Source organism: Fulmarus glacialis, unplaced genomic scaffold (genome assembly GCF_000690835.1).
Source record: "Fulmarus glacialis isolate BGI_N327 unplaced genomic scaffold, ASM69083v1 scaffold16950, whole genome shotgun sequence".
Taxonomy (NCBI): Eukaryota; Metazoa; Chordata; class Aves; order Procellariiformes; family Procellariidae; genus Fulmarus; species Fulmarus glacialis.
The window spans coordinates 730-15675 of record NW_009185957.1 but is presented as its reverse complement, the minus strand read 5'-3'; the positions used below and the strand labels follow the sequence as shown (position 1 = coordinate 15675).

The 14946-nt window shown below is 38.2% G+C and overlaps 1 protein-coding gene across 1 annotated transcript in view; it reads right to left on the bottom strand.

Moving 5' to 3' along the window:
• The window catches only part of LOC104082620 (spondin-1-like), a gene marked incomplete at its 3' end in the record, with an annotated part of 38982 nt that overhangs the window by 23315 nt on the left and 721 nt on the right, over nucleotides 1-14946 (bottom strand). Inside the window, exon 2 of the mRNA XM_009585857.1 lies at nucleotides 8451-8557. Coding sequence (XP_009584152.1) covers nucleotides 8451-8557 — 107 coding nt within the window. The remainder of the gene's footprint in view (nucleotides 1-8450; nucleotides 8558-14946) is intronic.

Here is a 14946-nt window from a genome sequence, read left to right as displayed (position 1 = left end):
CCCTACAACAGCCATCCATGAATGAGTCAGGAAGGTAAATTCCTGAATTTAAAAGAGCCGTTCCGTTTCTAAGTCACCAGAACCTTTCTGAAGACACTGGAAGGAAAAAAAAGAATGAAAGAAAGACGACCATTTAAATTTAATTGGGAGACTTTCTACTGGCATAAATGTGCCCTCCTCATAAGTCCAGAGGACTGACAGCAGGGCTTTCTTAAAGCAGTAGAAAAGTCCATATAGCCTGGAGAAACTGTCAAGTTGAGCCTCAGCCTTTACCACCACCTTCACCCACACCTCCCCCCCTCTCTCCCCCGCCCCAAATCACTTGAAGGGAAAAGAAAGCATATTATGAGAAAAGACTTTCAAGTACAGACATAATTCTGTATTTCTATAGTGTAGTCATTGTGGTCTCGTAGCTGGCAGTGCTCATTTGGAGAGAAGTGTCAGAATAAGCACGTTTCCCCAGAACAACCGTTCTTTTTAAAAGCCCTGTGCCATTATGGGGGTAGCATGGTTGTCCAGATCCATAGCTATCATATCAGCAGTGATAGCTGAAGAAGTCTAGATCAGTAGGGAATACCTGATAAAACCTTTGTAACCTGATGTAAAGTGGAAGAGCAAAGAACAGACACTTGCTCTAAGGTCCTGTTGATTGGAACTGACACAGTAGAGGTTTTCTAATGCTGCAGAATGCCAAATAACTACATCAGAGGTAATTCTTGGAGCATTAAAGAAGGATAATAAGAGCTAATGAGATAAGAGTGCTGATCTTTCTCAATAGAGACACAAAGAATCTGGAGTAATTGGTAAGTGCCTTAGATAAAGCTGGTAAATAATGAGGAGACCGAAAGGGAAATCTAGGAAGGAAAGCCTGTCGGCAACTTTATGAATGAAGAAAGAGATGCTGAATAGACGTTTCAATGAACCCGGAGCCTACATACATCTAGAGTTATAACCCGTGACAGTTATCCTATGGTAACGGTAAAGCATCTGGCTGTTGCCAGAGGATTAAATGTCTTTCCTCAAATTTCTGGCCCAGGTGAGCCGCCATCTGAAGAAAGACTATTTAGCACTGGAATAACAATGAGTTAGGTAGATTACCTGGGCTGGAGAAAAGGGGTATTTGAAATACATTCCTTTAGAGTCACTGAGGTGTATATGTCCTCTTAAACACTGCCCAGGGGAGGAACATATAGCTTCTACTGCTTGACAAAAGAGAGTTAGTGGGATCTGCATTCCCACAACCAGACTTTGGCTCTGAATGAAATAATTGCAAATGCAAAACTCGCCTCGAGTCTAGAAGCAAGACCTGAACAGAGAAGCCTTGTGAGGTGCAAAATGTTTCCAAGCCCCAAAAGGCACAGAATGCTGTCTCAATGCTGACGTGTCTGAAGAGCAGACTGGAGTCTCCAAGGCAGAAAGGGACAGTGCTTCCAGTGCCATTTCCTCTCTTTACTTCTTCCCACAGAGTGGAGCTGATTTGTTGTCAGTGCCGAATTCTAGGAAACAATTCTCTAATGAGCCTCTTCGGGAGCCTCTTTGGGAGCCTCTTAGAACCAGAAAGTCTTGCCGTTTAGTGCTAATCCAAGGAACAGAATAAACTAGTAGATATTCTTTTTTAACAGATTTAATTAGGCAATTCTGATATCTTACCATGACGTAGTCTGGCACTGCATAGGTAGGCTGCATGCTTTGGCAGACTGCAAGGCAGGGCAGAAGTTAGACTTGAGATAACCAGACTTTGATAAGCATTGGATCTGAAAAGGAGTCTGGAGTTTTAGCTAACATATCTCAAGAGGCATACTTCCTGATTTTGATTTTGAGGTTTTTAGGGGTTTTTTTTGGTTTAGTGGTTTTTGTTTTGGTTTGTTTTGAAAGCAGAACTTAAAATATCAACAAATAAAATATTTGTTCAGGCATAACTCTTTCCAAAAAACATAAGCTGTTACTGTGACACAATCATTATTTGAAGTCATTCTCAAGAAAGAACATTTCCTCAGCAGACAAAAAAAAAGAAAGAAAAAAAAATTAGATATAAAGAAAAGAGAATTAATAAGATGAGATTAAACAAAAAAAAGAGGACTAAAAACTACATGGCCAGAAGCTAGATGATCTTTTCCATAGCCAAGCAGAGAGACAGGAAAAGGGCGAAGAAATAAAAAAAAATAAGCAGAAGAGAAACTAAAGCCAAATAAATAAAATAAAAAAGAATTTAAAGTTTTAAAAGTAATGGTAGTGACATAGCAAGAAAACCTTTACAAAAGATTGGAGATTTTTGTATTTAATCTCATTCAAAGTGTTCACATTTTCCAATCAATGCTAGAACTGGCTATGGCAGATACCTTTTTTCTTTTTTTTTTTAAGCTCATATTTAATCCCTGAGTATCGTGATATGGAAGTCAGAGAGTTCTAGAAAAATGTGTGAAAGTTTTCATCAAGGACAATCAATTCCACCCTACGGGAAAGGTGAACTAGAATTTGTTTTACCATTATAAAATTATTTCTTTTTTCTGTCTAGAATAATATACGCAGTGATTCTTATAGAAAGAAAATTCAGGAATACTCTTGCAAATGCAAAAGACCAGGAGACTTAAATTTTAAAGACTCGGAATTCATCTCTACCTTCTCAGTCTCCAAATCATATACCTGGCATATTCCGATTCTTTCATATTTAACATACTCCTCTAATTATAGCTTTGGATCATGATTTTAACAACTGTGTACAGCTATTTCACATTGATTTATCTCCTGGTGATAACAGAACTGCTGATCAATACTTCGGAAAGAGAATTTTCATTTAGGGGTTTGGATGCAACCGCATTCCTCCCCTTTTTGGGAATACAGCATCTGTCTCTCTTTGAAACCAATGTAGACAGTTTTGTATTCTTTTCTGTTTGATAAATGTAAAGTAGGTATATAATGTCATGGCCACATAATTGCTAGGTTTAAAGCCACAAGTAAATAGTTAGTGTCCGTTCTCCTCCCCCCATCATATGTCACTTGAGGATTATGTTTCCTACTTGTAACGTCTCAGCCCTCTTTCATGAAAACCCTGAAGAATTTTTAAGTAGAAACGTTGTTTTCATTCGCTAGTTTGAGGAAGCTTTACTAAGAAACCTAAACTATGTGGTTTCATTATGAACTGGAAATTCATCCCCCTGATTCGTAAAGCATTGGTGATTGAATATTTCACATCAAATCAGAGTAAAAATGCATTACTTCCATATGCTTATAAGCAGTTAAGATAATAGACTCAGTTTCAGTGATAAGATGCTGGGAAAAGGAATGTAGAGAATGCAAACGTGAGCATAATACTTGAAAGTTCTGAACACTTGTTAAACAAAACTACATAATTTCATACATCTCAGAATAAACCATTTACTAAGTAGGCTGATGTGCTTATATTGGGATAAGAGGTTAAAAAAACCATACAAGTTGAGAGCAACATCAAGATTACATAAGTATAGCTTAATTTTTAATATAAAAAGCTTAATAAATAATTGCAGTCATTAATTTTCTAAAAATTATAAACAAATTTTGCTTATAAATACAAGAACTAATAAATCATGAGACATGGCTAAAAGCCTTTTAAGATTGCTTCTTTCAAAATGCAGTATATCAACTGCTTAAAAAGATGTAAGATTCCTATAAAATGCTGGAACACAGCAATTGAGGAACTGCTTTTCTAAGAGCTTGTAAAAATACCTTTTAATCTAAAAGCTTTGGTAAGCACACCAGTCAGCTAAACAGCATCAAAAGAAATGGTCACCAGTCAGCATGTCTTCGAAAACAAAGGCAATATTTGGGGCTATTGTTTCAGGGTAAACCTAGAGAAAGAGGACTTAGAATAAAGGACCACTTACCTTACTTATCTCACTACTACTCCAATTTTCCTTAAATGTTTCCTTCATCAGCACACGTCCCTAGTTTTTTCAAATGCCATACTTTTAATGGAACCTTCACTTTTGCTACTGCCATGTCTGCTTATGTTCTTACATTGGTTTTGCACTGTTCTTGCATTGGTTTGGTGGGTCATTAAATTCAGTGACCTAAACTAAGAGTTTCCTGATTCACTCTAGAGCAAAGAAAGTCAAAAAGACACCTCCAGGAACACTGCTATGATGAATGCATTTAACACTGAACTGTCACAAAAATAGTGGCCATAACATAAGAATCTAACAACTGATTATGCCAAAACAATACAGAAAAGTGTCTAATTTTGAGTCTTTATGACTCAGTTTATCACTGTACATGAGAAAAGCAGGTCACATTTGCACACAATATTTTATATTGACTGTTTAATTGTCAAGCATGTATTTATAAAGTCCACACTGTGGAATGGTGAGCACTTTGAAGGATAGCATTGTAGTTCAGAACTTTCTTGATAAACTGAACAAAGCTCTACACTTAAAAGGAATAAAATGCACAGACAGAAAATGAGGAATCACAATATAGCAGCAACACATGCAGGAAAGCATTTAGGACTTTACCACGGACCTTCTGTACAATACTGAGATGCTCCTGCAATAAAGGCAAGTTGCATACACTTAGAGGATTCTGCATGAAGACAAGGGAAGCAATTATGATACTCCAAAAGATTATATTGCATCTAAATTCTATATGATTTTATGCTGAGGGTCCAGATTGACTATTGTGTACAATTCCGGGGAATATAAATAAGACCGAACTCTCGACTGCAGAAATGGCAAAATTGAAAAAAGATGCCCTACAATGAAAATATGAAAATTTTAATACGAAACAGTTAGAGAGTGTGTGGAGTTGAAGAGAGAATAAGGGAAACTTCAGAATAACTATCTCATACGATACCAAGAAAACTCTTAATTTAGGAAGATTATCTGATAAGAGAGCAATTTATCCACTGTTAGTGAAGACTCAGTTTAGACATTAGTAAAAGCTCTATAAAGTTTTCCTTAAATTTTCTATAAAATATAATATATTGAAGTGTTTGAACAGGCCACTTGGAGAGAGAAATGTTTTGCTGTTGTTGAACACTTCTGCAGAACAGATTCAGAAAACATCCACCAAGAATTTTCTTAGAATATTTATTTTTCCTGAGAGAATGAGGAAGATAGATGAGATGAGGTTCAGCACTAAATTTCTATTATTCTACATTATTTACCAGACTAAATCTATTACATTACATATATATGTTGATTAAAATGGCCTGTATAAATACTGTTCTATAGTCAATCAGTGCTTGATTGTTGCCCTCGAGTATAATTTGCCTTCAAACAATTTGCAGACTGTTGCTAAACATTACAAAAGAGCAAGATCAGCAGTCTGCATGACAACAGCTGGGAATGGCTTGTGTAAAGAGGCCAATGGGACATGATATCCAAAGCTTTCAGAGTGCTGCACTGCACCCCAAGTTGTACAATTACCACTGGCATAAGTAAGAACCATATTATTATATCCCCAAACTTCTATGACTGAATCTGGCATGTCTAGTTCCCCAGCCATATTTAACTTAGCTATTTAACATATGTTTGCCTCTTTGTGGGAGACAATGTGATTTGTTAATTTTAAAGCCAAATTGTGCCCTGGGTGTGCTACAAGGACAAAGAAAAAGAAGTTTGGCTGCATTAAATAAACAAACAACAGTAAAATCAGATTTTAAAGTCTCAATTTTCTCAGAGGAAAACAGATTTAGAATGGTGGAGTCCAAACTACACTTCTCTAAAGGTCCCTACTCCATAGCAAGTATAAAGGTAACCAAAAATAGGACAGAAAAAAATACCTGCCCGACCAAAAATTTTAACAGCTGTGCTATTTAAAGGATCAAGACCCTGCAGCTTAATGATTAATGAAGGTTGACCGTACCTGCTGACTTGCAGAGTCAGACGAGTAAATGAGTCATGAGGAGGTTGTAAAAGGCAGAGCAAAGCCCCTTCAGGGTGAACTCATGGCAGCCGCTTACTGCACGTTCATCCTTTGCAATGGGCTGCCAGAACTCAACCTGCTGCAGCATGACTGCGACTACCGAAAACAATGTTTTTCCAGCCTGACTGTACCATGTCCGTATCAGGCACTGAGATGTTAGTCCTTATTTAACACCTTGCTACTCTAGCACATGCCCCTCTACAGTACCTTGAGGCATTACACCTGTTGATCAGTTTAACACTCAACAGCTGTGCAAAACAGAAGCCACAGCCCCAATGGGACCTTGACCTGAGTAGAGAGTGTGGATTCAGGTTTTCCCCATGAAAGACATTGCAACCCATACTTCATGATATGAAAGCGGCACTCACAGCCTTGAAAATAACGGTGTTTTACAGTCTCTGTAACAGAGGCATGGGGGTAAAGCATGTGTCTTATTTGGTCAACTTTCATTTCTTTCTATCCTGGTTGTACTGCAAAGTCTTGCTAATATGAATGAAGCACTTCGCTTCATGCAGTGCATTCATGTGCTTTGTTTTGACTATTATTTGAACAGTAAATATGTCTCCTCATGGAGGCAGAGGCTTATGCCTGTAGTCCAGAAGTAGCATTTAGTCTCTTGCCACTATTAAGGAATTTTCACTGAGTTCTGTTCCACTGGGTAATTCATTGAATAACATATCTCCATCTGAGCACAGAAAATACATAGCTGCAAGTGGCATGCAAGTTACTGTACACAGTTTTTTCTTACTCTGCGCAGCTCTTTAGACACCACTAGGATCTTCACGTTATCATAAAAACACAGTGCAAACCTTTGAACTAAACTTCTTTTTTTCTTCTCTAGTTACTAGCACCTAGCCATGATACAAGAGACATCAGTATTTATCACTGTAAGCATTCATTGGATACTTCAATAAGAATCTTAAATCTGTATCAACACAGGCAGAACTGGCAGGCACTATCTGAATGAACTTCAGTTCATTGTGCTAACCAGGATGAGCACAATGAGTACTGTTCGTGCCACAGAAATACAAACTTAGTTATGCATAAAACTTGAAACTCTCATCTGCCAATTAAAATACCGATTTCAGATTGCAATCCATACAACAAAGGTAGTTAAACAATCTTCTCTCCTCCATTGGGCTTTTTTCTGATCTATATAGAATTTCATTTGCATCCCACTCTGCCGACTTCAAAATTCCTCTGTACTTCAGCAAAGCTTAGTGAGTTTCTCACTACGTTACGAGTTAGGCGTAAAGGCAAAACTCAGGCCAAGTCCTTCCCATTAGCCACAGCTATAGAGACATTAACAACTGAAATACAGAAATAAATGGTGACAAGTTTCTTTTAAAATAGATGAAGCACCGCCATTTCTACTTCTTAACATCAGCTGATGCTTTAATGCTAGGTTACTTTAAAAAAAAAAAACCAAACAAACCTGTCCATATTAAACAGATTTCTCCCAAATAACATCAGGAAATTGTTTAATTTTAAGGAAGATAGAGTTATTCCAACATCAAATAAGTTCTCACTTATTCTAGATTTTCTTACAAAACCTGTGAAAACCAGAAAGAGGCCTCTAGGCAAATTCAATAGGAAAACAGGGCAAATATGTATTGAGTTTGCGCATCATATTTGCTATATACAAAAAACAGAAGCCGCTTCAGGAAGAGATGCTAGGACTAAGTTGATTTCTGTCTCCTTGTAGATCACCAAAATTAGAACTTTTGAGTATTCCCCTTGAAAACATAGAAATGCTTCTTTGAGGCAAGTGAAATCTTCTATCTATAAATCATTATTAAAATTAGTATCAATACTATTACCCATATAACCAATATAATTCAACAGTATTTCTAAGTTTGGAAAGTGAAATAGCAAACAATACCTCATCTGATAATCAACAAACAACAAACCTACATAATTCCTACCTACTTTCATAAATATGATGTGTATTCTCAATTTCCAGAATTCCTTTCATGCAATGTGATCTTGAAATACCTAGAAATACTATTTTGTGAATCATTGTTCTGGATTCTGATCCTTTTAATAATAATAAACAACATTTCATCCTACTGAATGCGTTCATTAAGTAAAGTACTACTGAGCATCAATAAAACAGCGGAATCTAATTTATGACTGATAAAACAGTCATTACAGCTGTGGCAAACACACTTTTCAGAGGCATAATCTACATCTGAATGGACAAAAACATGTAGGTAAAGAAATACAAAAAGCAAAATGTGAATAAAATGATTTTCATATTCACTTTGGATAACAAATTCAGGTGTCCTAGACTCTAGTTCAAATAACTGATGCTCGTGTTTAACTGTAAGAATGTGGGAAGGCGAGCTGAAGTGAAGGTACAGAAGCCTTGACCTCTTGAAGAGGTTGCATGGAATATTAAATATGTGACGTTGTTCTCGTGTCAACATCCACAAATATTTATGCTTACTTAGGCATAGTCTGCATTCTGCTGTGCAAATAACATCTCCCTTTGAGCCAAGCACACAGTAAGGAAGACTCCTGGAGGTATAGATCAGGGAAAGTTCTCTCACCTGAAAAGTTCCTGCATGGTCTTCTTCTTTGTCACCTTCTTTTCCTTCCTTGAGAGCAATCAATGTGAATCCTCGAAAGTAAGCAGGAGTGGCAGCAGAAAGTGTCACTGAGATATAATAAGCAGAGAAATAATGAAAACATAATATAAATCGTGAAATCAGCCACTTGCATATCATTTCACAGTTCAACTTGAAATGTGCATGTTGTAAACTGGTATTAACAAAAGCTAGAGCACTAACATCATAGAGCAGCACCAGCCAGAATACAAAAATGTTCAGTCCAAGTTTCCACATAAACTGCAGAACACTGGCATGATGTGAAATACCTCAGCTATTTTTTTCCATACATACACACACCCTTTTTTTTTTTTTCTTCCCCCAAAGCAGATTGCTAATCTGCTCAGATTGCTCAATCTCAGATTGCTCAAATCTCAGATTGTTGGTGGTGTTGGTTTCGGGGCAGGGACACACATGTTTGGGTTTTTTTTTTCTTTGGGTTTTTTTGTGGGTTTTGTTTTTTTTTTTTTAAATGTGAGGGAACAACTCCTGAATATTTGACTTCAGCTTTCGTCCTGCTCTGAGCATAGACAAGGATCCAGGCATTTTAGTACACAGAAAGTGTCTTTTAACTGTAGAGCAAGATGTCCATACTGCCTGCTCCAGCTCAGCTACAGAAAACACAGTACTCCAGCTGATGGAGATGGTTGCTCTGAAACTATCCTTCCTCTCCCTTAACCTCAGGGCAGAACAGGACACGAAGTTAAACTCATGGTTAAAGCTGACCTCTAAAGATTGTGTTGCCAGCTCTGACTGCCAAAGCATCTTACACATCAGCAAAACACCCTTCTTCACACACCAGTCCTGACCAGGAAGGCATCATTGGATCCACTAGCAGAGAACAAATAACATAATGCTGACTAATCTGATTTTCCCATGCTCAGCATCAGGATTACAACCCTCATTTTCTGCTAGTGCAAGACACCTTTTTATGACTTTTTTATTTGCCATCATCAGTACCTAAGCACCGCGCAGCAACACTTGAGTTACGTCAGCTGTGGCTCTTTTGAACACTATCAGAAAGATGGAATGAGGCAGAGCTTTGAGGCAGGACTTTTGGGGGAGTTTTAAAATTACTAAACGCTTTTTCAACACCTTATAGGAATCCTCTTATGAAACAGACATAAATTTAAAGGAAAAATTCTTTTTGAATTAAAGGAAAAGAGACAGAAAATTGGACTACTAATACTTTTAAGTAGCTTTTACTTTAAGCATAATGCAGACAGCGTTGCTTGTAGCACACTATTGTCACACTCTCAAACCCTGACTGGCACAACAAAAACTGAAGACCACCCAGAGTTTTCATGAGCAAACTGCAATTACCAGTGCTGTTTCATAGAAGAGTATTCACAAGAGAGTCCCTCTCACATAAATGGGCTGTAAGGGGTTGAAACACATTACTGAAAATGACAGATTGCCCTTAAAAGATATGGATTTCAGAATATGTCCAGAGTTCATTCGGAACATATAGAGAGCTCTCTGATATAGAAATTCAATAGTGGAAAAATATAAAATAGGATATTGGAAGATTTCTAGTATTATGCAGCTGTATTCGGGTCTAAAAACTGCAGTGTTTGAACCAACACATAACTTTTCTGACTATATGTGAAAAAAGGACGGAGAGATACACAAAAGGTTAAAAATTGGAATGAAAGTGCCATGTTTAGACCCGTACACCTGCAAACACCTGTACAAATCTAGAGTAGTGAGGCGCATAATAGCAAGCCCCCCAACTCTCAAGATTTTCAGCACACTTTTCATTCCATGGAACCTTATTGTGATGTTAAACTTCAACATTTTTGAGGAGAAAGAAACTTTCTCCTCAAACTGGAGGAACTGAGTAGTAGCATAATAGCATTAAAATTTCTGATTACATTTCTAAGTATTGATCCAAGTCATTAATTCATTATTTCCCCAATAATTAGTATTATTAGCCCAATTTTGCAAACTTCTGTAGCTCTATCTAAATGAAAATCCACAGCCCGCCTCCCAGTTGCAGTAGTTGAGAAGAACACACTGCTGAACTCAGCAAGGATGAACACATTACACTTGCTTGAACACTGATTCTTAGAAACTAATTGCAATAAAGGTCTTTTACATGCAATAAATTTTTCCATATATTATATGTAATTCAAAAGTCTGAATCACTATGAGTAAAAGGTTACACCAGAAATACTTAAATACTTATGCAAGCAAGCAGAGAATCCAGCTGTGAATTGACTCAACAGTTTTTGTCATTTTCCTCACAAATTTACAGATCAAACCAAACAGTTTTCAAAATTCTAAACAAAACACCTACCTATAAAATACAGGACTTCTGAAATGCTACAAAAGCCATCAGAGGGAAAAAAAAAAAACAAAACACCAAGGAAAATAATTCTAAAGCCTGACTCATAGTTTTTGAATGCCTGGGGTTAGCAATACTCATGCTGTGGTTGCACAGTCATTTTAACCCAGAATAAATCCATGCTTCCTCCAACATGAGCGATCCTGCCCTCCCCCACCCCGCACTGCTCGTACAGCAGCCGCATCCACGCAGCTGTGCTGTCAGCGGAACTAGGGAACACATCCAGCTGAAACGTAAAACAAAAAACCCCAACCGGAGAGTTCAGCTGGGTCCAGTCCCCGAGTGGCTGCACTGTGCAGCCCCAGGAGCACTTCTGCCCGTGGCGGGGACACCCGGATACCGGTGAGGGGCCGGGAGGGTGATGATCCGCAGGAGCAGAGTGGACTCGTGGGATTTAAGCGTCTGTGCAATCTCAGCTTAAGGACCCCAAGATGAATGTGTGCTTTGGTCACCCCTGAGCAAGGCCAGAACAAACGCTAACGTCTGAGCTGAAAAGATTCCTGTCAGTTCTCTGAACTGTCCAGTGTGCTAAGATAACATTGCAGTGCAAGGCTTTATTTGAAGCACTCCTAAATACAGAGCCTTGTTATGGTGATGGTTCTGTAGTCGCTGGCTCTGGACTGATCGTTTCAGCACAGAAGAAGGAGGCAGTTGCACCGGCAGCAGTGGGAAGCTGTCAGACGACATCTGGCTTTCACAAGAAATAGCAGCTCCTCATTGCATAAGAGTCGAGAGTTCTTGGGCTAAACTCTGCCATTTTAAAGAACAGCTGAGTATTGCTCACACTGTGTTCACATTAATTAACGTTCACTGAACAATATGAACTTCCTGTAAAGATCAGTTAAATCTCAGTGCAAGTCTCAAAGTTAAGGATTTTACTTTAAAAGGAAGATTACATATCAACAGTTACTTTTGTCTGTGTCCATCCCCTCTGGCAAATCTCCGATTCCCTTACAAGTTGCACTTTGGCACACACCTTCAACACACTCCTCTTTCCTCAGTGTCCCCAGCTAAAGGTGGGGTGATCAAAGCAATTGCTCCTTTGGTTTCAGGCAGGAAATCTGACTTTCCACATCCTACGCTACAGCACAGCCTGCGTTGTACATTGCACAAGTACCAACAAATACACTTTTAGTATCTACTTCTATCCATAATTTGTGAAACATGAGAATCTCTAAAATATTTACAGAATGAGAGTTTATTGTAAAGTATAGAAAAGAGTGTTTGCATGTTGGAGGGAAGAAAGAAATGGAAAGAAGAAGATTCAAATTCCTTAAAAGTCCTTAAACTAATGCAATGGAGTGTGTAACATTAACTGAGCTTGTCTGTGAAAACTGAGAAGGTGAACAGACCTACAAGTGAAAATTCCATTAAAAACAGAAACAGCATCTACATAAAAGGTATATCTAAGGACTATACCTGTCAAATCCTCATTTTCTCCATCAAAATAACAATTTCAGAAAATTATGGAGGAAACTATGTACATTGCATGTTAGCACATGAAATGGACATACTACTGCCTTTTTTTAGAAGCAATTTCAGTTATATTTTTAATAGGATGAAACACCCAATTTTTCATGGAAATCTCATGCAATCATTAATCTAACTCTACAGATCAATAAAGCTAGGACTGAGTACTTTCAAGGATCATTACCCTGTAACACCATCTAAACTTAAGGCTCATTTGTGCCCTTTGAATGCAATGGGAACTTTGACCTTCAGTGGAAGCAAAAGCAGTTACATCAAGGTCTAAGTTAACCAGCAGGTAGGAGAGGACCTCAATCGCAGGATGGCGTACCCACAAACCTGATCCTATGGGAAGACCTCCCCACCACATGGATTTGGCTGCCTGCTCCACACAAGGGGAGAGGCAACAATATCGCAGCCTGAAAGACCAGGCAGATGAAGGCCACGTGCAGGCTACAACATCAGGAGTCCCAAATAAGATGTTAGAAATCAGTCATGTCACCTCCCCTGTGGGACACCATGAAGCCCATAGCCATTGTTGCTTTGTTAGACATTAGGGAGGAAAGCAGGATGGCTCTGGCTCCTCAGCCCTGCTGCTACCTCATTTTTAATTGTCTGAAACGGGAGAAAGTTTCCTTATTTACTGCTGCCAGTGTTTGCAGACCAGAGGAGGTGCATGCCCATTCAAAGAGGCTATTCAGTGCTCAGGGCCATTTTCCTCTATCACAGCTCCAGAGAGGTGGAAAACCAAGGCTTCCATACACCCAGGATTTCCCTTTAGGGCAAATAGACCCTGGTTGATCTAAAGGTGAGTAACTGCAGGAAAACCATAAAAATTTTTCCAAAGACAAATAGCAGCTGTGAATTGCGGTCTTCCGATTCCCACACTGCAAGAGTGCTGCGATGTTTCCTTCAGTAATTGCAGCTTGAGGGTCTTATGTGGGTGTCACGTCAACCAATGATCGAGAGAGCCACGAACATAAATGGGTGCCTCTACACCATCAATTTGGTGGAGTATGGCATTTGTATGTACAGTTAATTCCTGTGTTATCCACTTTGCAGAAATACTAATTTATTCCAGGAGCCCGCTAGGGAATGTGCCAAGGATCCAGACTGCACTAAATCAAACAGGGGCCATGGAAACAGGCACATTTGGCTCCAACACAACGGAGGTTGTGCAAATCTTCTGCAGTGTTGTACATCTAGTAATTTAAAGATAAAAAACCCCCACAGACCTGTCATAATCCTGCATTTTTTTATCATTAGTTGGATTTTCTACCCTTTGCATAAAACAGTAATAAAGTTCCAGTTGTACTGCAGTATTTCCTTTGGAAATGAGCTCTTGAAACTTTCTGTAATCCTGTTAGTTTTAATTATTGCCATAGATAATGTATATGTTACAGTAACATTTACTTACGTTCTTCCAACTATTCAGAAAGTGTCCTTAAAGGACTATCTAGATAAGCTTATGTGCCACCTGAATACTTCAATCTTAAATACCAAAAACTTGGGCTACATTTTAACTTTGTACTATTAGCTGTAATTTTCTCACTTCCGAGAAGCTACAATATACTAATGTGATTTTATTAATTGAGTTCCTAAAGCCAAGACCTAGTATCTCCAGAAAATTAGTTCTGCTAATTCATCTGGGAGTTTCCTTCCCCTACATTTCCATGCAATAGAAACTTCTTTGGTAGATGACTGAAAATATCCAATAATGCTTTTACAGAAGTAAATTCCAAAACTTTTTAAGAACATTCACATTTGTCACTATCAAAGAACTTGACACTTATCTTTATTCGGCGTAGTAGACGTATCAAACTGACATGCAACATGAAATCTTTCAGACCCAAGGTACTAATCCTGATGTCGAGAACAGTTAACCAATTTGTGGGAAACGTGCATTTCCTCACACCACATTAAAATAAATCAATTCTTGAGAAAAAAAATTAATCAAAAATCATGCAAAGTTACAGGCTGATGCTCAATACAGGTTAATCACTGCTGCAGATGTATTTTTCAACCTTTAAGAGAACATGATGATTATGCTATGTGCACACTTTTTTCTCCCTACCTATACTAAGACTCTCATGTTCATGCAATGGAAAAACATTGCTTTTGACACTGAATCTAAGGAAGGTCAGGAGAAACACTTAGAAGAAACTCTCAAAATTTGTTTTCCAAAAGTGATGCCTATAAAGTACAGTAGTACCTAAAAATGCCCAAATTCTTTTCAAAGTGCTTTTAAAATACAAAGTTAACAGTCCAAAAAGGTTTGTTTCCAAAGGCATTATATGGTGAGGCAGGAAAAGTGACCAAAAACTGCTTTTGCCTATTAAATAGAAAAGCATGCTGAAATGTGCTTTGGAAGTTAATTTCAAGGGTTGTATGTGAAATGCTCAGCGGAGAACGAATGCCTCCATCTCTTATTTACAGTGGTCATTAGCACCATCTCTGCCTCTTTCCTGTTTGAACCATCTGTTCATTTCCCCAGAAAAAAAAGGGAGGTGGGATAAACATAAGTGGAAAATGTGGGAAGTTGGCAGTGTGCTGCATCACTGTTTGCCCATATGCTAACTCATTATATTAACATTCATATTTCAGGGCAAGAACAATTAGCTCCAA